General features: G+C 43.6%; 1 protein-coding gene across 1 annotated transcript; it reads left to right on the top strand.

Annotated features, from left to right (window-relative positions):
• Positions 1–10: 10 nt before the first annotated feature.
• Positions 11–27,274, top strand: LOC310804707 (putative flavin-containing monoamine oxidase A; the record flags this gene model as incomplete). The annotated part of the gene is made up of 12 exons (XM_083670025.1): positions 11–128; positions 313–400; positions 2,755–2,935; positions 3,408–3,522; positions 4,269–4,426; positions 4,604–4,693; positions 5,589–5,673; positions 17,197–17,297; positions 19,900–20,058; positions 21,947–22,033; positions 23,095–23,195; positions 26,938–27,274. 12 exons carry the CDS (start codon positions 11–13, stop codon positions 27,272–27,274), a joined length of 1,620 nt encoding a protein of 539 aa, XP_083526151.1.
• Between the last annotated feature and the right edge of the window lie 543 nt (positions 27,275–27,817).

Here is a 27,817-nt window from a genome sequence, read left to right as displayed (position 1 = left end):
GTTTGCAGTTATGACTGAAGAAACATGGGATGTTATTATTGTAGGCGCTGGTCTGTCGGGACTGAGTGCAGCTCATATTCTTCGAAAGAGAAATGACAATTTAAGAATATTAATTTTGGAAGGGAGAGGTTGGTATACATTGAGCAGCACTATAATGCGCTGAACCCACAAGTTGACACCATGGCCGTTTTATGTCGGCTTTCAGTGTAACTGCACGTCAAATTCGTGCAATAGAAGCGGACCTTTTATCGGTTGCTTGCACTGTACCAGAACGCCGTTGTCAGTTGTGTCAGTTTGTTGCATTTCTTTCAGACCGAGTAGGAGGACGGACAGTGACCCAGGAAATACCTGCTTCGCCTGGAGCTGATCGCTTCGATCTTGGAGGGCAGTGGGTTGGCAGGTTAGTGTGCACTGTAGGCCTACTGGCACTAGGAATAGTGCCATCGTCAGTCGCCTACCGTTATGGGGCTAATCAAAATGGCAAGGGGTAACATTTAATATAGCATTACACGTCAATAGGCAAACAATACAGCATCAATAAACAACATTATTGTCTGATGAATATTAAACTACCTGTCTGTCCATAGTAATCCGGTCTGATAGCAGAATGTTTGGCAAAATAGTTCATACAGTATTTACATTTACATTTATGGCATTTAGCAGACGCCTTTATCCAAAGCGACTTACAACAAATACATTTGTTTAAGTAAGTGAATCATCTATCCAACAGTCATCATAAGACAAAGTAATCAACCAGTGCTCACACCAGGGGCCATATACTGGTTGATTACTTTGTCTTATGATGACTGTTGGATAGATGATTCACTGTTGGATAGATGATTTTATATATATATATATTTTTATTTATTAACAGGAGAGAACTTGTACAGGGGGAAAATGTGGGTGAAGAGGTCTCAAGGGTCGGGGTTAGGGTTAGTACAGGGAGGCTAGAAGAGCGGAGTGATCGTGCAGGGGTTTGGGGCCTAACCATTGCTTGCAAGTAGGGAGGGGCTGTTCCCTTTGCCGCACAGTAGGCGCGCACCAGGGTCTTGAATCTGATGCAAGCTGCTACCGGGAGCCAGTGGAGGGTGCGGAGGAGGGGCATGACAGAATTTTTAGGAGGTTGAACACCAGACGAGCGGCAGCGTTCTGGATGAGCTGCAGAGGCCTGATGGAGGAGGCGGGGAGTCCGGCCAAGAGTGCGTTGCAGTAGTCAAGGCGGGAGATTACAAGTGTTTGGACCAAAAGTTGCGCTGCTTCTCTGGTGAGGAATGGACGTATCCTTCTGATGTTGTAGAACAAGAATCTACAGGAGCGTGCTGTCGCTGTGATGTTCACCGCACAAGATAAGCGGTTGTCAAGAATCACCCCAAGGTTCTTGGCTATATGGGAAGAGGTCACAGTAGAGTTCACTACTGTGATGGAGAAGTCTTGGAGAGGGCAGGCTTTCCCTGGGAGGAAGAGCAGCTCAGTCTTGTCAAGGTTGAGCTTGAGGTGGTGGGCTGGCATCCAAGCAGAAATGTCAGCAAGACATGCCGAGACACGTGTTGCCACCTGTGAGTCAGAAGGGGGGAAAGAGAGAAAAAGTTGAGTGTCATCAGCGTAGGTGTGGTAAGAGAAATTACAGAGCTTTTGGTATAGAGAGAGAACAGTAAAGGCCCAAGAACAGAGCCCTGGGGGACCCTGGTAGGAGCGACCGGCCAGGTAGGATGCAAACCAGGAGAGTGCCTTAAATATGTGCCTTAATGCACTTGAAAATGTGCCTTAATGCACTTGAAAATGTGCCTTAATACACTTGAAAATGTGCCTTAATACACTTGAAAAATACTTTACTGTAATAGAGCTAAACCATGAGACACCAGTGAGATGCATGCAGCTTCTCAGTGGAATTCGATTACTTATACTGAACAGGCGGGCCATAAAAATACACTGTCTATCATCCCCTAGCTATTGTAGGAGAAAATAGCATAGTTCACATCTGTCTTCTGAGTTCCTCACAGCAGGAGACCTTTGATGAAAACTTAAAAGCTGGCAATTCCGAAAAAGTCAAAGAAAGCAGATGGAATGATTACTATGGAGAACAGTGGTGGCTTCTTCCAGAACAAAAATCATTACAAATCTATTTACTGGGACGCCCTCAGATACGGACTGGTGGACAATGTTATAGATTACTATCGACCAGGATCTCAGACTGCCCCAGGGCTTTGCTGCACCCCAACAGATAATGGTTGTCATTGTGGAGTATGTCAGTTGGTTGGCGAGGAGGACATGTTTTTCTGAAATCAGAAACCTCTTTGATACACATGGCATCAGAGGGATGCAGGAGAACATGGAACATACTTAGTTATTCATGGAAACTGAGTGATCATTGGATAGGCTCATTTCTCTCAGGACTTGGCACAACCAATTCTAGTTTAAGTGCAGTTTCAAAAAGCCTTATTGTCAATTTTATTTCCAGGGTTATAAGATGGAAATTCCTTTTTCAGCTTCCGACACAGCACAAAACACAATACGACAACATACCATGTGTCTTTTAGTCCCTCTCCATTGAAACACCAGTTCCAATTCAACTCAATCAACTGAGGAGCTTGAGCAATAAACATGATCTAATCTTCATAGAAATTAAGGTCAAATCTTTGATTTCGATTTCGATTCATATCATGATCTCAACTTGCTGGTAAACATCAGACCAGAAAGTCCTCTCTCACTGTCCATTAACCAGCTGGTGGTGTTTCTCCCCCCCTCTGGCCACAGCACTCAGATCCACATCATGGACCTCATCCAGGAGCTGGGCCTGGAGGTCTACCCCCAGTACGCCACAGGCAAGAAGGTCCATCACATAGGAGGCCCCCGGGCCAAGGTCCGGACCTACAGCACCAGCATCCTTGCGCTCTCCCCACTGGTGCTGCTGGACTTCACACAGTTCCTGTGGAAGGTGAGAGACTAGTGCTTGAGTTGGTCCGGTTAAACATTGTTATGGATGATATGATGGCCCAAATACATATCATGAATAAAAAAACTGTGTTATGAGCCAAACCAAATCCACTTGATTTTGCGAGTGTTTTATCAGCAATGTAAGTCCAGGTTTTTTAAAACGAGAGTTGAATTGACATGATGTCCCAATTGAATGTGATAATGATATTCCACATTACCCATTCAGTGTGAATTTGGTCTAGACTCATAATGATGGCACAAAAACTACATTTTATCACACTCAAAGAAAGCCTGCAGTGCCTCTAAGAAAGAGTTTGAACAGTAAAAAGTTGTTTTGCATTAAATAGATCTTTGTGTAGACGTGTATAACTGGTCTATGTACTGTATATGTGTGTGTATATGTGTGTGTGTGCGCGCACATGCACGTGTGTGTGTGTGTGTGTGTGTGTGTGTGTGTATGCAATGTGTCTCAGATTGACAGGCTGTGCGCTACAGTGTCTGTGGAGGACCCCTCCAAGACCCCCAATGCCCTCCAGTGGGACAGTATGACACTGCACTCCTACATAGAGAGTCATGCCTGGACAGGAGGTGAGGAGCCAAACACTGCCCCTCATCCCACTTAATCATCTACTGTCAGTCAGCCAAACCAGTCAGCCAAACCCCGCCAAGGGAGAAGCATGTCCCAAGAATGCTTACGCATTTTATCAACAGTCTACTGTCTAGGCACCATGACAACTAAAGTAAAAATATGCCGAAGGGCCTAAAGTCTTATGACTTAATTGGTTCTGTTTTAGTGTCTAGACTAGTGTTTTAACTTGGAAATGACTGAATGATTTATTCGAAGCTGTCCAGAACTGAACATTCCTCTGTACATTTGTCCCGATATATATGCCATTTGCAGTGAGTGCATACATTTTTCATTATATATGGTCCCAGCAAAGAAAGATGGTTTAGTGTTGCCCCTACTCTGCCTGGAGGAGGCTGTCATGCCTCCCAGTGTAATGTGCACCCTGCCAAGGGCAGACCCAGAGGGCATGCTTGTGACGCGGGGTAGCCTCACGGAATACCAAAGTATGTGAATGGTTGCATTTTTCATAGAAACACCTGTTATGTACAGTGGCTTTGGAAATGATTCAGACCCCTTCACTTTTTCCACATTTTGTTGTGTTATAGACTCAATTTAAAATGGATTACATTTTTTTTTTATCAATCCCCACACAACACCCCATAATGACACAAAGCGAAAACACAAAGTTTTTTTGAAATGTCTGGAAATGTATCAAAATTGAAATACCCCCACCCACCCCCCCACCCACCTCTCTCTCTCTCTCCAGAGCTCAAGGAGGAAATTGGTGTGTGTAGCCGGGTTTTGTTTGGTATGGAGCCATCACAGATGTCCTTCCTCTTCTTCCTCATGTATTCTGCAGCAGCTGGAGGGTTGCTGTCACTGCTGGAGAGCACACAAGGCTCCGCACAGGAGTACAGGGTCAAGGTGACCCCATTTCACTCCATCTATCTATGTACTGTATCTCTCTCCTCAACTCCCCCCCCCCCCTCCCCCCACACACATAAGACCAACACACTTGTGGTGAGGTGTTGTGTTGTGTTTTTTTTTTTTTTTTTTTTTTGGGGGGGGGGGTTGGCCTGTAATGCTCCTGTCTGTCCACAGGGGGGCACCCAGCAGCTGTCCGAGAGGCTGGCGGATCTGGTCGGGAGGGAGACTGTCCGGCTGAGCACGGCTGTGACGGCCATATGGCAGGTACAGTCCTATAACAGCTCACTCAGGGAGTGACGAGGCATGACACTGAGATAACAGCCTCTTTAGAGGGGGAACAGCTCATCTCCTGTGAGCCCTCTCTCTGTTACGCCTGACTGTCTCCCTCAAACTGTGAGGCACCACCAAGCAGTGAGCAGGCCAGACCACGCCAAGAGAAGACAGACAGGGGCTCTGCTGGTATTGGCTTGTATTCTTCAGGATATATTATATCTTTGTGACTTAGTCACTCTTGTGTGACCTTCATCGGTTTGTCTTTATTTTTACTACTCCAGAGTGAACACACTTAAGGTTGCTTATGGTTACGAGCGACTGCTATTAACCCTGCTGCTAACCCTGTGATATTACATTGTGGAAACATGTAAGGCATACACTTAGCACGAATGATAATTAACCCTTAAGCATTGTACATTTTCTGCACCATATGACACATATGATGTCAACACAGCTCTTTAATTAGGCTATTTTGTTTATGCTGCATCAACAACATACAGGTACCTCCATGTTAAGAGGTCTTCCCACAGGCTCTCTTGGAGCGAGTCTAGCCCCAGTCAGCCCTAATGACCTGCACTCTCATATTTCTCCTCAGGGGCCTTGTCCTCCAGGGTCATCCAGAATATTCTCTTCACCTCCATATCTCTCCCCTGGTCATGTCAATGGGCTCCTCAGGCCCCCGAAGGGCTGGCTGGCTGACTGCCTGGCTGCCTCGGCCTGGGGGGGAATACTAATGCTGGCTGTCACCTACTCTGTGTCCAACTGTATACATTTAATGTGTGACAAATACTGTTAGCCAGCGTTCGTATGTATGTATGTATGTACAGTACAATACAGTCCTTAATGTGTGTCTGTGTGTGTGCTTGCGTGTGTGTGTATCCAATAGGACGATGACTGGGCCAAGGTGAAGACAGCCACCCATTCCTTCCTTGGCAGAGCAGTGATTGTCACTTGCCCTCCTCACCTGGCAGGTCAGTGTGTGTGTGTGTGTGTGTGTGTGTGTGTGTGTGTGTGTGTAAACCATCTCCGCCACCCTGTTACTCAACTCCCAGTCACGATAAGAGTCTCGATAAGATGTTGAAGAAGATGTTGACTCACGCTGGCTGTGTGGTGTGTCTGTGGCTGTGGCTGTGGCTGTGGCTGTGGCTGTGGCTGTGTCTGTGTGGTGTGTCTGTGTCTGTGTCTGTGTGGTGTGTCTGTGTCTGTGTCTGTGTGGTGTGTCTGTGTCTGTGTCTGTGTCTGTGGCTGTGGCTGTGGCTGTGGCTGTGGTTGTGGATGTGGCTGTGGCTCTACTCTACTCCCCCCCCCCCCCCCCCATTTTCATGATTGAGTTTGCCTGGCACAATGGAGGGTGTCCGATCCAAAATGCATTGCACCAATGTGTTAAAATAATATATTCATTTTGTAGATAATCCTCTAAGAAAGCCAATGATACAAGATCCAAACCGCATGTCTCTATCATAATCCGTTCACAAGTTATTGGGAGTTTTTATCCTTAAAGAATGGCCACAATTAGGGTGACTAAATCAATGGAGGCCAGAGAAAAAATGTCCAAAAATCTGGAAAATTGCATCCTTAACATATTAGCGCTAGGCTGCTACTGTAGCTAGCATTAGGCTGCCAGACACTTCCCCGTTGACCTCGCCATCTCGTCACCTTTCTTCTCGAATCGACAGGAAATAAAACAATACAAAGGCAAGATAGATATTGATTTTGAGTCCTGACAGGCAGTATTTTCATATTGTCGTGTACTCTTTTCAAATAAACTAGAAATGATTGTTCTTTCTCGAAGATTTCATCACAAAAACAAGCATATCTTTGTTAAATGTCAACAGAGTACTCAGTGTACCCCGAGCCTTTTCTTTTCAAAGCCTTTTACATTCAATTCAACTTGTCTCATCCTCTACCTGTAAAATCCTCAAAAGTCGCTGCGAGAAAGTCAACAGTGCTCAGTGCCTATAATCGGATGTATTAGGTTACGAAATATGACTTTTGGAATAAAATGTTAATATGATATGTTAGAAAAATACCCCACTGAACGATTCACAATATGAAGGATGCATATTGTATTGGTCAAATGTATTATATAACATTAGGAAGTGACATTTCTATCACCGAAGTGTATTTCCTCTCACTCTGGGCAGAGTGGATGGACACCCTACACAATGGAGCCAATATTGGAAAGGCATTTGAAATAGTTATTTGGACCCGGGTCCTCTAGCCAGGCCCCCACAGCCCACCTCACTCTGAGCCCAGAGCTGTAGAATCATGATGGACTCTGGCCAGGACACTTAATGAGACAGGTCTGGGAACGGCCATGAATTATGCAGCATGGATCACCCAGGCTCCGTCACCAATGCCCCCGCTGGCTCTAAATCAGCAAGGAGGCACGCTGACAGCTGACAGGGACTCTTAAAACCTGAGGCAGTGCAGTGATTTAGACGTTGGCCCAAAAGGAAGAGAGGGATAAATAAAAGAGCAGAGCGTCGCTTAGAGTAATTTGCGTGACACGTCCACTTTGAAATTCAGATGCCCTGAAAACCTGAGCAGATTTCTGTTCCGTTGGATCTGGGTGCGCTGAGCTCAGCATAGAGCAGGTTTGTGATTGAAGATGGTCCAAGGCCACGCACGCACGCGCACACACACGCACGCACGCACGCACACACACACACACACACACACACACACACACACACACACACACACACACACACACAGATTCAGCACTGTTCCCTCTTCCCATTGAGTTTCTAACCATTCATCATATAAAATAGCCTCACACATTATCTCAGCACACAGTCTGTTCTCCAGTCAGTCCTACTGTAGTTCATAATAGAGTTGTTCCTCCTGACAGATGGAAAGACACATATTCATTAGGTAAATGGAAATAGAAAGGAGAGAAAGCGCCCACACCCACACCCACACCCACACTGACACCGACACCCACATACCACACCCACACCCACACCCACACCCACAACCACACCCACGCCCATACACACTCACACACACACACACACACACACACACACACACACACACACACACACACACACACACACTCACACACCCACCCACACCACACCCACACACACACTCACACACCCCCCCTTCCTCCGCTAGTTGCGTGTTCTCTGATCCATCATGTTCTTCTTGGATTTATCTTCTCATCCATCTATCTTTTATAATGAGTGGAGTCTCTCTTTTGCCTCTTTTCTTACCCATCTCAATGATTTATGGACTGTTTGGCTTGACTTCATATTAGTTGACTATGCGGAAGACTGCAATGCCAGGATATGCAGGCTTTGCTGATGTCTTGGCTTTTAAAAACATAGTCGGGGAGCATACATTTTTCATTTGCTAAATGTTTTATTTGTTCCTAAGAGTATTACATATCCATAGCCATTGTGTTGTGGTTTATTGTCACATAACGAAACCTCCAAATCACGTTATTCTCACGCCTTCTTTGGAGGTCTGGCTTAGATTCTGGCTTAGATTGAACCTGCAGCGCTGTGAGAACGAGCTCGCAATTTCATTGGTTGTTATGTGCATCGCCTTTTCCGACCGGGTAGGAGTATTTGGCAGAGAGTTGTTGCTTATGCTAGGTTGCAACATTGAAGAAAATGGAAGAAAACTAAGTATAATTCAGTGATGCATCCATTATATCATTCTGTCAAGCAAAGTTCTCCTCTGAATCTGTAGTATTTATGTGTGTCAAGTATAAGGGTGTGTGTGTGTGTGTGTGTGTGTGTGTGTGTGTGTGTGTGAGATTGCCTGCGCACGCAGGTGTGTGTGTGTGTGTGTGTTTGCGTGTGCGTGTGTGGGGTTGTGTATGTTGTATAAGTGCTCTCTGCTGAGGTGAAATTAAGTTCCCAGCATCTCCCACTTCGTTGTCCAAACTGCCTACACCAAAATTTCAACTGGATGCAATTGAAGTTGACTGGCTGCCAAGCAGCCCTGTGTCTGATATGGCCATCTATCTTCTCTGGAAGGGGAGCTTTTTTAATGACAGCAGGCGGGGGCAATGGCAAGAAACCCGACAGATATGCCACTCACAGTTTAATCCTACCAGCTTGTTACCACAGTGAGGAAACAAGTGAACAATACATTAGCATTGATTTGGCCACTGCGAGCAAAGCATCCACGTCGAACAGAACTTCACTGCATGAAGAAGAACTGCAACCTATTTTTAGTGCTTGTGTTGCACAGAAAGTATGAGCTTGTTACAACATTAAAGTGATTCTTCTAAAGATATATAGTAGATACTCATCTTCCTGTAAGATTAAAGCCTCGAAAAATGATTTAGTTATCAGTTTATTACAGTACATGTATTACCGCTATCTCCCTTTGTTTTTGTAAGAAAAGCACTTCGATTCACTGCAGTTGTGGAGAATTTATCTTCTTTTTTCTTATCCCTTTTTCCTTGGGCTTTGAATTACAGGGTTATGTACAAAGTTAGAGATAGTTAGAGAGGATGGGGAGTAGTAGGAACTTCTTGAACACCCTTGCCGCAGGCTGGGGTAGACTAGAGGTCACAGGCCACTGTCATGAGAAGAACTGGTAGAGACAGAGGTGAGGAGCCTGGGGAGGAAAAATAGACCAGAAACCCTGAAACATTAAAGAGATGATGAAATGGCAAGGAGCTAAAGCAGAAGAGAGAAGAGGACGAGAGAGAGAAAGAGAGAGAGAGAGAAACAGACGGGGTAGACAGAGAGTACAGAGAGAAACAGACCGAAGTGAACCCTCGGGGAATGGGAGTCACTAGCAGTCATAGTAACAGAGTCAGTCGAGCAGAAGACGTATTCCTTGTAAATACAGTACGAGACTGTCCAGAGTGGCAGTATCACTGCGGTGAAGGATAGTCCAGGAGGGACTGTCAAATGAGAGCGATAGCCCCCGATTGATCGTGACAAAGGTGCTGTGAGGAAGGATTAGTCACCCAATCAGAGAGGAGAACTGCTTTATGTCCCTCATCTTTAGTGTGGAGACAAACAGCCCTTGTCTTCTCAGGCTATAGTGTCTGCACTTCTCTGTCCCATGCAGCCAGGCTGTAAACCTCCCAATTGAACTAATCAGCCGCTTTATTGTCCCACTTTATAGTGTCCGCCCTCGAGTTCAACTGGCGAGATGATGAGTTAAGTCAAACCTTTTAGTGTCTGGGAGGGACAAAAGCCCTGTAGGCTCCCCTGGCTCTGTGTGTGTCGTGCCAGGGGTAGTATACCCCTGCTTTATTCACTACCCTTGGAGCAACAGAGGACTGGTGGCTTGAATATTGGATGGAGCCAGAAGTGGTGCCTGTACTTCAGGTGCTGCAGTGTTGCAGTGGAGGTAATGGATTTCCATGGCAATAAGATAGTGTGCTTGTTAAAGAGGCTGGAGGTTTGATAGTAAGGGGGCCGGTTGGATACTCAAGCCAGCCATAAGAAGGGACCTCACCACTCAGTAAGGCTAGTTTAAGGAGGTTGTTGTGTTTTAGTATTGAAGAGGGGAAAAAGAAGAACGAGACAGTAGCAATAAAGAGCTGTGAACTTATTCCCTAATAAACCTCAGAGGGTTATGGACATCATAGTGGTCACCTACTGACAAGTTAACGTAACGTTATATCTGACTCGAAAAGATATCATTTGATTAACAATGATTGATAAAGATTTGCTCATCCCTGTGTGCCATACACTTATACCTGATCCTAGAATAGAGTAAGAATCCCAATATGCTGTGACCATCTTGAGGAGTTTACGCATGGTTCAATCTTGAGGAGTTTACGCATGGTTCAATACCTCATGTCGATGACTCGAGTCGATGTGGTCAACTATGCACATGAACATTAACATTAAAGTCAAATTAATGACAGACCTGTTATCGCCAAATTTGACATTGAGGCAAATAAGAGGAATGAGAATAGTATATGAATGCAAAATAACCAATGTAATAGTTCAGAGAGATAAGCTAAATAAATGAGAACAAACTTGTTACAGTTTTCTGTTGTAAACAAATCCATAATTCTAAAGCTATACTTGTCCTAGGGACATGGAGGAGTTGGTGCACTCAGGCCTGAACCTCAAACTCAAAGAATACATCTCTGTTTTCTCCTTAAAAACCCTTCCCAACATTCAACATCAGACATCAAAGACCAGTGCGTATGGGAGAAGCCTACAATGGCATGAAATTCACAGACAGTGTGATCTACAAGCGTAGCACGATATTCTTCGGCCGGCCATCAGTCATGCCCATTCAACTTTAAACAAGTGCTCTGGGCTGAGAGAGAGGGCCATTGATCACTATTCACAATGGAAGATCACACAGCACTGCCATTGTGTCAGCCACATGTGAATAGTAAGATAGCTGTCAAATTTTGGTTCCCACACACACACACACACCAGCACATCATGTCTTCTGTCTCAGACATATTCTATAGTATATCTTTTTAGTATATTCATGTTTTATCTATACATAGAGTATCTATTATACATATTTATAGTAAGTATATTTTACTGCATTGTATCCTTTATTACCCTGGCTGTTGACAAGATGGTGACATCCCTAGAAGTGTTCAGCTCTGGAGATAAGCTGAATGCTGAAATGTGGAAAATGGGAAAAGCCCATTTGCGATGTGATTACGGTGGTCATCGGGGAATGATTGAATGAGATTTGATAGGAGTTGTTTCAGTAGCAGCTTGTGTCATCAGCAAACCAAATGTTGTGTCCCCATTCTCACCTAACGAATACAAATCCACTAAAGCAGCACCCGTATGGAAAGGATTGATAAAAATAGTCTATAGGAAACTTACAGTACAGGTGCACGTAGCCTGTGCCGGTTGCTTTGGTAACGCTGTCTTGTTTCCAGCAAGATCAGTGTACCTCCCATAACGACACTTCTCGACAAACAGACCAGACAGACCAGATCACCATGTGTATCCATATAGAAAATATGTATTAAAAGTCTATAGGAACAACATATATGTTGTATATGGAACTTACAAGTAATGCATATGGCATGAACAATTCATAGTAGATTCTAGTTGTGTCTGACATAGAATATGCATTGAGAAATGTGTGACATTTGCAAAACATATGCAATACATGTAAGGTCTCCCACATAGGCAAGATTTGTGAAAATGCAATACGATCCCTATATGTTGTATATGGAACTTGGAAGCAGGGATGGAAATGTAGTCTAGCACGCTAGTCTGGCTAGCAAGATTTTACCACACACACACACACACACACACACACACACACACACACACACACACACACACACACACACACACACACACACACATTTGTCAGATAACAACCCAAGCAACATGAAGGGTCTGAAAAAGAGAACTTCAGAGTAGCTAATTCCACAATTCTGAATTAATCCCAACACTCATTTGAAAACACAGCACAAAGATGAAGTCCTTTAAAACTGCAATCCAAATTTCTTCATGCAAATCCATTCATTTCTTTGAACCAAATCACCACTTGTTTTGGTATATAAAGTCGGGGTTAAGTAAACACTCTCATATTTAGAGACAGAAAATGAACAGTTCTTGAAATCATAGTTATAAATATTTCCAACTTATATGTTTACAAACTATGAGTTGACACAACTTTGCATTTTGGGTTATTATAAGGCAACACAACTGTACAAAGCGTTTTCGGCTTTTATTGAAACAATCATCAAACAGACCTCTTCTGGTATAAATTTGGGTCAGGTCAGCCAGTTGTAGGATACCTGCGCACACAAGGACACAGGTGAATGAGACCGTGGTACCCAGGTGAATGAGACCGTGGTACCCAGGTGAATGAGACCGTGGTACCCAGGTGAATGAGACCGTGGTACCCAGGTGAATGAGACCGTGGTACCCAGGTGAATGAGACTGTGGTACCCAGGTGAATGAGACCGTGGTACCCAGGTGAATGAGACCGTGGTACCCAGGTGAATGAGACTGTGGTACCCAGGTGAATGAGACCGTGGTACCCAGCCACTCTCACATTCATAGACAGAGCTATGGTTGCAAGGACTGACCATCCAAGAGATCAACATTATTGTTTTAACCATGTTATAACAATTGTTGCTAATTTACAAAAAAAAAAAAACTGAAATATCACATTTTCATAAGTATTCAGACCCTTTGCTATGACATTCAAAATTAAGCTGAGGTGCATCCTGTTTCCATTGATCATCTGTGAGATGTTTCTACAACTTGATTGGAGTAAATTCAATTGATTGGACATGATTTAGAAAGGCACACACCTGTCTATATAAGGTCTTACAGTTCATAGTGCATGTCAGAGCAAAAGCTAAGCCATGAATTGTCTGTAGACCTCCGAGGCAGGATTGTGTCAAGGCACAGATCTGGAGAAGGGTACAACAAAATGTCTACAGCATTGAAGGTCCCCAAGAACACAGTGGCCTCCATCATTCTTAAATGAAAGGCACCTAAAGGACTCTCGGACCATGTGAAACAAGATTCTCTGGGCTGATGAAAATATTGTACTCTTTGGCCTGAATGCCAAGTGTCACGTCTGGAGGAAACCTGGCAATCACCTGGCCAATACCATCCCTACGGTGAATCGTGGTGGTGGCAGCATCATGCTGTGGGGATGTTTTTCAGTGCAGGGACTGGGAGACTAGTGGAACTAGTGGGAAAGATGAACGGAGCAAAGTACAGAGAGATCCTTGTGGCTTCGGGACAAGTCTCTGAATGTCCTTGAGTAGCCCAGCCAGAGCCCAGACTTGAACCCAATCGAACATCTCTGGAGAGACCTGAAAATAGCTGTGCACGCTCCCCATCCAACCTTACAGAGCTTGAGAGGATCTGCAGAGAAGAATGGACTCCACTCCAACCAAAGAACTCCCACAATACAGGTGTGCCAAGCTTGTAGTGTCATACCCAAGAAAACTCGCGGCTGTAATCACTGCCAAAGGTGCTTCAACAAAGTACTGAGTAAAGGGTCTGAATATTTATGTCAATGTGATATTTAAATGTTTTTTATTTAATAAATTAGCAACCATTTCTAAAAACTTTTTGCTTTGTCATTATTGGGTATTGTGTGCAGATTGGTGAGGAAAAAAATGAATTTAATCCATTTTAGAATAAGGCTGTAACATAACATAATGTGGAAAAAGTGAAGGGGTCTGAATACTTTCCGAATGGACTGTATATTATTAATTTAAAAATCTGATTATAGAGACTGTAATTGTTTCATTTTCAATAGAATGCACATCAAAAAACCCTTTCAAGCATAACGCAACTAAACTTTGTTTGAAGTAAGTTTCTCTGAGGAGATTTTGATGTAATTTAAAATCCTTTCTATTAGAGGGAGCTGCTAACTGTTAGTCTGTGCTGTGGGTAGGAAAGTAAGAAACATTTTACAGGAGAGGATTTTCACGAGTTGAGGACAAGATATTAAGTAAGATGTAAGATGATATTTCACCTAAACATGAAACATTATCCTAGTGCTAGAGTATGACTTCACAACACCCCCACTTCACAGGAAATACTCCTGTTACAGCAATATAAAGACACAGTTGTGATATATAGACAATTATATGAAACATACCTAGATGGAAACTTTACAAAATATACAGTGTCCTGCGTAAGTAATGGGACAGTGAAGCATGTTTTCTTCTTTTGGCTCTGTACTCCAACAGTTTGGATTTTAATCAAACAGTTAATTAGAGGTTAAAGGAGAGATTCTCAGCTTTTGTTTGATGGTATTTGTGTACATATTGGTTTCACCATTATGAAACTACAACACTTTTTATGCACAGTCATCCTATATAGTCTCCCTAAATTTAGGCAATTTTGACAGAATTTGGCTGTATGATGCATCTTTCCATACAGATGTGGCATGTATAAAATTACACTGAATTTAGTGTTTTCAAACAACCCTGTCAAATCCTTGGAAATGAATCACATAAGCAGGTCCGGCAACTTTTCATCCTCCCTCAAATCCGTGGACTGCCTAAACACAAAGCTGTAAGAAGCAAGACTGATGAAGTTCTTGGAAATGAATCATATAAGCACTAGATGTTCCATTCAGTTTTCAGTCATATGTCTGCATAATTGTCACCAATTCAAACAAGGTGAGGTGCTACACAATTTGTGGGGGACAACATTGTTTACTTGTTTACTTAGTTAACATATGTCAGTCGCCCCCATATGTCATACATTATTACCATATGAAAGCGGCCACATTCAGGTGTGTCAGAATGTATGAAGTAGAAGGAGGGCCTTGCAGTAGAAGGACATCAATTCATTGAGGTCTATTCACTATCAGGTTGTCCAGTCACACTTCATTGCTTTGGAAATAATTTCACGTCTCTCTCACAAGCCACTTCACAAACACAATGGTCCGTGTGACCTTTTTATTCATGCTCATTCATGTTGAAAGAATACCTTGTTGTCATAGGCAGCGGCGTCATTGGGACACATGTGACAATTCAATAAGCCTTGTCTGAAATAACCATAGACTGTCAACCACTGGTTCACCTGCCATGAAATGTAATGTCACATTGTGACAGCTTGGCAAGTTTGATTCCAACAACACAGTGTTAGTGTCATTACTGGAGGATCTGATTGGACATGAATGTTCATGATGGACATCACAGGCTTATGACAGATCTCATGTCACATCATCTATAATGATGTCAAAGTGCTACCCAGTGATCGAGGTTGAGGCTGATTAATTCTGTCTTGCGTAACGCCTTCATTTTTTTGAGTTGCTGACAGCCCTTGACAGTTTCCAAGCGATGTCCCACATCTTGCATGATGTCATGCGTTAAAAGGCTGGCGACATGCCAGAATGCCACTACTGTCAGAAGGGACGGCTATGACGGCTAAGTGCTGGCTTCTCTTAGTGTGTGTGGCAGACATTCAAAGGTGCTACATCTGACAATACTGATGAAGTTATTCAATCCCTATTCACAGGGAAAACAAGTTGGATCTCTAAATGTACTACAGTTACGGCTTGGAGGCAAAGTGACAGCATAGCACGGTGTTAAATCAGCAGCATTTCTTTTGCAAAGCCATTTTACTGAGAGGCAGCCACTGGGGCATTGAATCCAATTTACCTGAGTGCTGGTCGATGATTCCAAAGTAAAGCCATTCTGATCAATAGAGGGGTTAACCAAAGTGATGTGTGTTATCTGTTCTTCCTCTCTCTCTCTCTCTCTCTCTCTCTCTCTCTCTCTCTCTCTCTCTCTCTCTCCTCTCTCTCTCTTTCCTTTTCCATCCCCATTTCCCTTTGGGACCTTTTGCATTTACTCTGTCTCTCTCTCTCTCATCTCTAGGAAAATGGAAAAGGACCCAAAGGGAAAAGGGGATACAGTCTCTCTCTAGCTTTGTTGATTTCTCCTCTGTACATTACTCTGTATTGTTGCTATGCTATGTTGTCTACAGGAGTGAGAGAACCAGCAGAGGCTTGGTCTCATGATCCACTACCTGAAGACAATACGTTGACTCTATATAATAGTGGTCACGTTACAGTACACACTTTAACATTGTGTTATATTGGACTCCAAAAGATAATATTATTCATAATGACTGATCATGATTTGCTCATCCGTGCGTGACAGACACTCATACCTGATCCTACAAAAGAGTAATAATCCCAATGTGATATGACCGTGCATGAGTTACAAGAAATTGTGAGGAGTTTATCCATGGTTCAATACCTAATGTCGATGAGTCTACACGTTGTCAACTATGCACATGAACATTAAAGTGAATTCTATGCAAAAACCTGTAAAAACTATGTTGTGCTGTTCTAACAGAAACGTTAGCGAACAATATTACATTGAAGCAAATGGGAAGAATGAGAATAGCGTATCAATACAAAATAACCCATTTAATAGTTCAAAGAAATATACAAAATAAATTAGAACAAACTGTCGGGAAACAAATCCAGAATTCTAAAGCTATACATGTCCTAGGGACACGGAGGAGTTGGTGCACTCAGGCCTAAACCTCAAATTCCACGAATGCATCTCTGTTTTCTCCTTAAATAACTTTCCCAACATCCAACATCAGACATCAAAGACCAGTGTGAATAGGAGAAGCCTATTGGCCAGTTACATTGGCATTGTTATTATTGTTAACAGGTGAGGCGTGATATCATCAGGATGTCCACCAGGCATGCCCATTCAACTATAAATAATAATAGAACAATAGAACATGCTCCAGGCTGAGAGTAGAGGGGCATTGATCACCATCCACAACAGAAGATAAGATCAAACAGCACTGTCATTGTATCAGTCACATATAAACATGTCAAATTAGTCGAAAGTGAGGTTCCCACACACACATCAAGCACATCATGTCTCCAGTCAAAATATTCTACATCTGCATTATTTCAAATATTTGTTTTGTTTGTTTGGTTTGTTTTCTTCATCCGCTTCCTTTCATCTGTCACTCAGTGTAGATTCACCATCCCTCCGTCTGATGAGACTATTGTTCTTCCTCCGCTCCCCTCCTCTTCCTTCCGTTCTCTGTCCTCCTCAGCTAAGATCCACTACCAGCCTGCTCTGCCTGCCCAGAGGGAACACCTCACACAGAACATGCCCATGGGTCACATGATCAAGTTCATCATCACCTACCAAACAGTGAGTCATGTGTGTCCTAAAATCAAATCAAATTTGTGAAAAAAGTGACAATAGTAATAATGCAACCATGTCTAATCAAGTCATGTTTTGTTTTTAGTGGGTCACTGAGCCAGGGTGGTCCAATTACTATCGAATTTGAGATAGGCTGCACTGTAATACAGTGGGGGAAATAATTATTTGATTCCCTGCTGATTTTGTTAGTTTGCCCGATTACAAAGAAATGAGCGGTCTATAATTTTTATGGTACTTTTATTTTAACAAATAGAGACAGAATATCAACAAAGAAGTCCAGAAAAAACACATTATATAAAGTTATAAATTCATTTGCATTTGATTGAAGGAAATAAGTATTTGATCCCCAAGCAAAACATGACTTAGTACTTGGTGGAGAAACCCTTGCTGGCAAGCACAGAAGTCAGACGTTTCTTATAGTTGGTCACCAAGTTTGCACACATCTCAGGAGGGATTTTGGTCCACTCCTCTTTACAGATCCTCTCCAAATCCTGAAGGTTTCAAGGCTTTTGCTTGGCAACTCGAAGCTTCAGCTCCCTCCACAAATTTTCGATAGGATTAAGGTCTGGAGACTAGCTAGGCCACTCCATGACCTTAGTGTGCTTCTTCTTGAGCCACTCCTTTGTTGCCTTGGCCGTATGTTTTGGGTCATTGTCATGCTGGAAGACCCATCCACGACCCATCCTCAGTGCTCTGGCTGAGGGAAGGAGGTTCTCGTCCAAGATCTTATGGTACATGGCCCCGTCCATTGGCCCCTCAATGCAGTGAAGTCGTCCTGTACCCTTAGCAGAGAAACAACCCCAAAGCATAATGTTTCCACCTCTGTGTTTGACGGTGGGGATGGTGTTCTTGGGATTGTAGCATTTAGCATTTCTCTCCCTCCAAACACGAAGAGTCGAATTTATGCCAAAGAGTTCAATTTTGGTCTCATCTGACCACATCACCTTCTCCCAAGCCTTCTCTGAATCATTTAGGTGTTCATTGGCAAACTTCAGATGGGCCTGTACATGTGCCTTCTTGAGCAGGGGGACCTTGCGGGCACTGCAGGATTTCAATCTGTTACGGTGTAGTGTGTTACCAATGGTTTTCTTGGTGACTGTGGTCCCAGCTGCCTTGAGATCATTACCAAGCTCCTCCCATGTAGTTCTGGGCTGATCCCTCACCCTTCTCATGATCATCCTTACCCCACGAGGCAAGATCTTGCATGGAGCTCCCGGCCAAGGGCGACTGATGATTATTTTGTATTTCTTCCATTTTCTAATAATTGCACCAACAGCTGTTTCCTTCTCACCAAGCTTCTTGCTGATGGTCTTGTAGCCCATTCCAGCCTTGTGCAGGTCTACAACTCTTACCCTGATGTCCTTTGAATGTTCTTTGGTCTTGCCCATGGTGGTGGAGAGGTTGGAATGGAAGAGATTGATTCTATTGACAGGTGTCTTTTATACCCATAACAAGCAGAGATTAGGAGTACTTTTCCTAAAGTGACAGGACTAATCTGTGTGCCTCATGGGCATATAACCAGTCTGTATGAGCCAGAATTCTTGCTGGTTTGTAGGGGATCAAATACTTATTTCCTTCAATCAAATGCAAATTAATTTATAACTTTATATAATGTGTTTTTTCTGGACTTCTTTGTTGATATTCTGTCTCTATTTGTTAAACTAAAAGTACCATAAAAATTATAGACCGCTCATTTCTTTGTAATTGGGCAAACTAACAAAATCAGCAGGGGATCAAATAATTATTTCCCCCACTGTACCATTGAGACAGTTTGTTTACAGCGCTCAAATACGTAACACTGTATAGACCTTTTCACAAGCACATCGTCCCTAATTGTCCCTCATTAAATAGCACACATGCAGACCTGACACTGTTCACCTCCCCTCCAGATCCTCATAGCCTCTAAGTGAATCAAGACATTTCTAGCCAGTGTATTCAAATGTAATTTGTCGCTCTCTGCACGGTACACACAAACAGACATTGTACATTAGTCACATATTGATAGTTTAGACCCATAAATCACGGATTGCACATAACACTTTTATGAGAGTCAATATTACTGTTTTATGAGGCATTCACACTACATTGTCACGTTTCACGAAAGCAGATGCAATGGGATTGCCAATAGTGTCGTCTGGAGTTGGATATCTGTAATGCATATGTCAACTGCATGGTTATCATCCACTTTGCAGATAATACCTGTTTCAAGTAGACCGTACTTTGTGTTAAGCATTCAGACAAGAATATGTATTTTTAATGCGATGATCGACTGAAGTAAGTATGTAGTATGGAGTAGGAATATTAGATTTGAGTGCTGTGATCCATCTTCCTGGCGTTGTGCACTGAGATGTCATGAGGCCCATGCTTTCCCACCACTGTGGTTCAACTTTGTCATTAAAAAAAATCATGTTTATGGTTGGATGTTCATGCCAGCAAGAATAACACTTCTATAATCCGACATGTCGGAAAGAGTAAACCTCAAGTGAACAGCTATTGCTATTACTGCATTGGGCTGATTTACAGTGAGTGTGGTTAATCTGTTATTTCGTTCAGCTGTGGGCCTGTGTGCCTCTCTGTCTTTCTGCTGCAGGCCTTCTGGCGAGAGAAAGGCTTCTCTGGGGAGATAATGGTTGGGCCCTCCGGGGACTGTCCCTTCAGTGTCACCTTCGATGCTACCAGTCCCCACGGGAGTGCTGCTCTAGCGGGCTTTATCGCGGGCGTGCAGGCCTCTCGCTGGAGCACCAGAGAGGTACAGTAACACACAGATCGGATATCCAAGAACAGCAGTGAAGGAGATAGCTAGGGAGATAGGAGTGAGTCACAAAGAAGAGAGAGGAGTCTGATCATCTGGGGACTGTCCCTAGAAGTGGCTCCGGAGGGTCAAAGTCTTTGAACGTATAAATAATGACATAACTGTTTCTGTTTGAAGACCCAGTGGAAGATGTCCCTGTTTTCACCCTGATCTGGTTGATCCCAGGGGCAGCTGCTTCATTATTACCTCATTAAACATCCCTCTGAACGCTGAAGGCCACCTACAGCTAAAGAAATACTATACAGGGCAGAGAGATGTAGACTGCCTGTAGGCCAAAACATACAAATGAGATGATAGTAAGATAAACATAGACATAACTCTAGAGAGAGAGAGAGAGAGAGAGAGAGAGACAGAGAGAGAGACAGAGTGTGAAAGGAGACATGAGCATGAGCGCACCAATTTGAAAGAGTGTGACCAAGTCATATTGAGTGAGCTATTTAGGTGTGTGTGTGTGTGTGTGTGTGTCTGTGTGTCTGTGTGTCTGTGTGTGTGTGCACGTGTGTGTGTGCACGTGTGCACATACAAAAAGACAAACAAGTTTGCTCAAGCCATAACTTGTGAGACAGAGAGAGAAAGAAAGAGAGAGAGAGAGAGAGAGAGAGAGAGAAAGAGAGAGAGAAATAGATGAAATAACAGACACAGTGTACACTAAGTAACCTTAAGTGGTGTGAAACAGAGCGCAGAGAGAGCACTTTCCGAGCTGTTGATGGTGCCACAGGGACGGAAGCACAGAGATTAAGTGATGCCTTTCCACACAGTTCCCTGTCAACAATGCACACACACACACGCACACACACACACACGCACACACGCACATACACACACACCTGGTTGTGTTGCTCATCCCAGTTCATCTCAGCTTAATGTGAGCCTGGTTGACTGTTAGTCTTTAACTTGAGCCACACACACACACATGCATAAAAAGATGGTAGTTAATGTATTATGGACTCTCTATTTACAACCCATAGTTCCTTCAGGCCTGGGGTTATCATAACACAGTAATATACCCAGCTTGAGAGTACTGTCTCAAATTACCCTCAAGGTAACACACGATTGTAGATTACGGGCGATTATGGGCAAAGTCCTAATCCAGCTGCCACGTCACATTCACCCATCATAGAAATATGCACCCATGCCACTAAAATATGAACACGTTTCCAAGCAACTGGCCCAAGCGGAGGTCCGGTGGAAACAATCAATATAATAACTCAGGCCCGGTGGGTGCGCACTCTGGCTGAGTAATGACTAGATGGAAAGGGGGACAGGGTTCAGGCTGCAAGTCACCCTGCATAGAGTGACAGATGCTGTCAGATTATATAAAATCACACAGGTCCTCCCTCACCCTCAGCTCTCAGCATAGTGCCTAGTGCAATTATTCAGACCTGGCGCTTAGATCAGGCGAGGGGTGGGGGGTGTGGGGTGGGGAGCAAAGGGGTTGTGGAATCAGCACAGTGCCAGATTCCTGCCTGTGCGTGGGAGTGTAAAAAGCCCCCTCATGCCGCCTATCTACTGTGCTAATTGCTAACACCTTCTGTAAAAATGACCTGAAGTCAACAAAATACACCATCTACATGGCTGTAGCCAAGACTAAGGAAATGAGTGTTGTTACTATAGTTACCTACTAAGATAGGGATTCTGTGAAATAGTGTTAAAGAAAGGTGTTTAACATTCTATAAACCGAAGCTTATGGGATTAATTGTTTTTAAAAATGTACATATATTAAGATGATATCTATATTTAATATACTGTATGGCTCAGGTTTGTTTACTTTCAACCTCACTACTGACTTTTAGACCCTCTGTTAAACCGTCACATTCCTTTCTAGGTGTGGGAGAGGAGAGAGGCCGTGGTCTGCAGCCTGGTGATATACCTTGGCCCTGAGGCCGCAGCTTTCATTCACTTTGAGGAGAAAGTAAGTTTGTTGTTGCCTGGAAACAGCACACTATGATCAATGTGTCATTCCTTAATAGGACACTGATAGCTTTGTACCCTAAACCCTATTGTAAGGCTTACGGATAGCCCTTATATAAGACTTCTTACCAGGCACACCTAGGAAAATTGTCAATAATTTGAGAGACCTTGGCAGAGTAGTAAACAAATGTTACATTCAGTAAGAAATAGACTCGGTGCCATGACAACGAGAAACCTAAGAGAGAGCGGTTGGATGATGGACAAACATTTCCATCAGATCTCATGTCTCCTCTCTGCCACCACGGCCATCAGATGGCCTCAACAGCTGCGTTCGCAACTGCAAACTGCCTGTCCCTCCTGTGACACAAAACCGGTCAACGGTCTCTCTGGGACCAGTTAATGTAAGGGAAAGAAAAACACACACACACACACAGCTTGGCCCTCATGACACGACGACTGCATTGCTGAGATTGACAAAGGAGCACATTGGACTGACAGATGTTCGCTTTGGCAATTTGTTAGCATTGGCAATATGTTAGCGTTTTAATGTGTCTCTCCTTGCGTCAACAGTAAGTGTTGAGTGGTGAGGGAGAATTGCCTGAAGAGGCTGGGGGTTTGTGGGGTGGAGGGGGGTTGTGGAGGGGGGGATGATTTTCCGCGCTTCAGCAGTTACAAGACACTGGTGGAAAAAATAGAGAGGGATATCAACAAGTGTCAACTCAGTGGAGAGAGTGTGAGTGGGCAGATAGATTCATAGCTCAGTGGAAATATAGATTTGAACCATTCACAGGTTGAACAGTTTTTCAGATTTGCCAAGCATTGTTCTGATGATGTTCCCCAATAAAAATCAGCAAAAGACAGAACAAGAAATATGTTCTGTGCAGACCCAAACAGCATATTACACAAGCAGAGGGGCTGAATCTAGTCCTTTATATATATTTATGATCTCTGATAAAAAAAATGTAAAAAAAAGCTACTGTAAATACAGTATATTAGCTCAACAGTCATGTTTTCCATGTCCAGTGAATGACTATGCACTCTGCTGTTCTGTGTTGTCTGTAGGACTGGGCCAAAGAGGAGTACAGCGGGGGGTGTCCTGTTAACGTTATGACACCAGGCATGTTGACGTATTACCAGCCCAGCCTCAGGAGGCCCTGTGGAAGGTAACCTCCTGCTGTCTTCCCCAGAACATTCAATCACATACCTCTCCATCTCCAATCCGTCCTACACTGACCAACTCTATCTTTACCAAATAAGGAATTTATCTAGCTACTGTATATGACTTCATCTCCCTCTACACTCTCTTTCTACACCATCAAAACCATGCATGCGCTCTCTCCTGCCCCTCCACCAGCAACCTCACACGCTATCACCACCACCATCACCAGCAACCTCATAAACGCCCACACCACCACCACCACCACCAGCACCAGCACCAGCACCAGCAACCTCACAAACCCCCACACCACTACCACCAGCCACCTCATAAACCACCACACCACTACTACCACCACCACCACCACTACCAGCACCTCACAACCTCACAAACCCCCACACTACTACCACCATCACCAGCAACCTCACAAAGCCCTGCACCTACTACCACCAGACCTGAGCAATGACCTGAGCTGAGACAGGACAGCATTGTGAGTGATTACTCTTAACTACCACAATGAGACATTAATTCAAACCTGAAGAAATGGACCTGAGGTCGAAGGGACACCACTCCCCTGGGGAAACGGTCGCATAATCCATTTGTAATGGTCTGTTAGGATATCCACACAGCTGAACAAATGCTCATCCATGAAGAGAAATGGAGAGGGAGAGAGAGAGAGAGAGAGAGAGAGAGAGAGAGAGGGAGAGGGAGGGGGGGAGTTTAAAAGAGAGAGAGAGAGAGTGAGAGAGAAAGGGAGAAGGAGGTGGAGAGAGAGTGAAGGAGAGAGACCTTTAGGTAATGCGTTTCCATAATGACATTAAGTCTGTAAGGACCGTGGAAGGAGCTCATTACATAACACGGCTCAGGGAAGCGCGGCAGACCTCACCCTCATTCCTCCCTATATAGGAAATGGATCTGAAGGAGATGCTCTAACCTTGACACACATAGAGTACAAACAGTACAACCAAGCACATTGTACAGTAAACAGCAACACCCAGCGAGGACTCAAACAGGCACAGTGGAAGACACCTCAAATCTCCAGCACTACATTGCATTATGCCTATTATATAGGCTTATAAGATTACTGCATATTAGAGGGCATAAAAAAATAATGTAGAATTTGTAATTACTTTTAAAAGACTCCTGATGAATGCTACCCTGTGTTACGGTTGATGAGCTGTTTTTGTGTTTGGAAACATTCGTTTGCTGTGTTAGCTGTCTGCTAGTCTCGTTCCCAGACACTTCCGCCCGAATGCGCGAATGGTCTGGTGGACCAACGCGTCACGCTTGGCCTTCATTGCGACAATAGAAAGACGTTGAAAACGCCATTGGCTTAATCTACGTTTTTGATGCAGTTCTGTCACGAGTGTGCAAACTGCATGCAGTAGGATTTGTTTGAGAAAACTAGTTTCCAAAAGAGACGTTTTTTGCTTGCTTGGGTTATGGCAAACGGGTTATGGCAAAAGCTTAATATACCAGACATGGCCAACACTGTGCTCTGTGTTAAGACCATCACCATCAATGGCCAGACAATACAATTTTACTAGTTGTATGTCCTTTGCTGTTGATCATGGAGGATCAAGCCAAGATGTTGCAAGATAAAGGGATACTTGCTGCAATCGCTGGCAGAGACAGGCAACACATTGCAAAAGGAGACTTCAGGATAGTGTTTGCCTTTCCCAAGATCTCTGTTGGCAAATGATCAATGGAAGTATAGTAAGTAAGTTATTGTTATCTATACACCTCCGTTTCCAATTATACTGTTGACTAGTCTTCTTCTTCACCGGCTACTGCAGCAAGTCAAGTCTAACTTAACGCATTCATCATTTATCTTGTCTTGATCATTCTTGACAGCAAAGGACATCGCTAAAACAAATGAAATGGGATTATTTGGCCATGGCATTGGTGGTCTGTTTCTAGATGACTATTCCCACTAGTTAGGCACACTGGCTGAGTCTGGGTTAGAGGACACAACTGGATGTACAGTACTGTACTTGTACTTGCTATTGTGGTAGTTTTCACCACAAGTGCAACACACATCAACCACAGATTTTGAGGGTGTATCAGGTTTTTTCCTCCTCGCTGAAGCCATTATTAGCAGGCTTCCTATGGCCTTTGTGAACTAGCTAGCTAGTACTGGGTTTTTCTCCCTTTAAGCCCAGTACAGGGGAAATGTTTTTTGCGAGCACACCTCAGTTCCAGCCCGGGTTCTGCCTCCACGCCTCGCAGTAGTGTGATTCACTAAAATTAAATAATGACAAATCCTTTTCTCAGTACGATCACTCCCATAGAATTCTATGACCACTCACACTAAGGCCAACTTTGAGTGGTTGATATTCCAGGCGTATATACACTCACTGAACACTTTATTAGGAACACTATACTAATACTGGATAGGGCCTCCCTTTGCTCTCAAAACAGCCTCAATTCTTCGTGGCATTGATTCCACAAGATGTTGCAAACATTCCTTTGAGATTCTGGTCCATTATGACGTGATTGCATCACGCAATTCCTGCAGATTTTGTAGGTGCACTTTCAAACTGTGAATCTCCCGTTCTACCACATCCCAAAGGTGCTCTATTGGATTCAGATCCGGTGACTGGGAAGGCCACTGAAGAACACTGAACTCATTGTCATGTTCATGAAACCAGTTTGATATGACTTTAGCTTTGTGACATGGTGCATTATCATGCTGGAAGTAGCCATTAGAAGATGGGTAAATTGTGGTCATGAAGGGATGCACATGGTCAGCAACAACACTCAAATAGGCTGTGGCATTCAAGCAATGATTGATTGGTATTAACGGGCCCAAAGTGTGCCAAGAAAACATTCCCCACACCATTACACCACCTCCACCATGAGAAGGTGTACAGGTGTTCCTAAGAAAGTGTTCGGTGAGTGTATCTGGACTGTGCTCAATAGCCTGGAGACAAGGTTAGCTGTCTACCATTGTACATTGTACTCTCGTTGTTGTTACTGCTGAACTGGCCGACACACAAATTGGCCAACACACAAACTCCCGCCCACATGTGAATCATTCATATGGGGAGAGAGAGAGAGAGAGAGAGACACCATACTATACCGTTGGTGCAGGGGACTGTGGATACAATGACCCCAGGGGTTTCATGCATAAAAAGCAAGCCTACGCATCCATAATGCGTGCAGAATAAACCTCTGCAAAAAAACTTAACAAAAACTGAATCTTCATCAACATGTGGATATATCTTTTATTTACAGGTCTCGATAGTCAGTGAAGGAGAAGCTTAACATTGTTGGTGTCCCGTCTTCAGGCTCGTAATTATATTTTTGGTCAGATTGCTTTAGAGTATTCTAAACAGATTTTCCACAATGAGGCCCTTCAATGACTTGGATTGATTATTGGCAAAACCCTAAACTTCTACCACAATAATACATTGCATTTTAATTTCATTGAGAAATTCTTGCATAGCAAAAAAAGCTGAAAAAATGTCTTTCTTTGAAGAGTTAAAATACTATATGTGTGTTTGTGTACAGTGTTTAGCAGTAAATCACACATTTTTGTGGTTGGAGCGTATTGCCAGCATTCAGTATCATTTCTTATTATTACATTGATGGGGGGAGATAATCATCGTTTTTAAGAAGTCGCTGATCTAAATGTGCTGTCATCGATTAAATCTGTCGATAAAAAATAAATTAAAAGAACCCATCATTTGTTCCCTGCTGAGAGCGCTCACACTGCCAGTGAACTGTTCACTAACTGTCCTCTCCAGGATCCACTGGGCAGGCAGTGAGACGGCCACCCAGTGGTGTGGCTACATGAGCGGGGCTGTGCAGGCAGGGCAGAGGGCTGCACTGGAGGTCCTAGCTAGGCTGTGTCCCTCAACCTTGTCCCGGGAGGAGTTAGAGGCAGCGAAGGAGGACTCAGAGGAAGGGCCTGACGGCTCCCAACAATGGCAACCAGAACCCACTTCTTTCCATCTCCCTTGGGCTCCGATCATCGCCACGCTCACTATGGGCACTGCTCTGCTATTAGCTAGGCCACAGCTCTGTCGGGATTGGATCAGACAGGCTCGAGATATACTGCAGAGATTTGTTTTGCATCAGTAGGCATGTTGTTGCCATATTGTACACTCACTTGCTTCAGGTAAATGTGATGTGTGATTGATCTTTTGACATTGTACAATCTATTATCTTTGGAGTTTGTTTTTACTTTTACTTTACTCGGCTGATATTAAATGTAGGGCTGAACAGATTAATCAATTAACCGAACAGATATATACTAATGCTTTTGTTAACACATTTTTTGTTTTCACCGTAAAGTTGAGTGACATGTTGCAGAGAAAACAAGAGTTGTATCAAGGATGCTCCGTTCAAGCAATTAGCACCCTTGTGATGGCAATCAAACGTTTTAATCGACTGTCAGCCCTACTTATATATCAACTATTAGGTTAACTGCATTTTGCAGTAGCTTGGTGGTAGTTCAACTAAATGCAAATCCTAGTAGTGTTTCCTGTAGTTAACTACCTTTTTGTCATGTAGTGGTGTAGTAACCTACTTTGTCATGTAGTGGTGTAGTAACCTACTTTGTCATGTAGTGGTGTAGTAACCTACTGCCACTACTTACTACATTGTTCCGAAAGAAAACAAAAG

Source organism: Argentina silus (assembly GCF_951799395.1).
Source record: "Argentina silus genome assembly, chromosome: 5".
NCBI classification, from domain to species: Eukaryota; Metazoa; Chordata; class Actinopteri; order Argentiniformes; family Argentinidae; genus Argentina; species Argentina silus.
The sequence above is the reverse complement of the archived record's forward strand: the minus strand, read 5'-3'. Positions and strand labels throughout refer to the sequence as shown.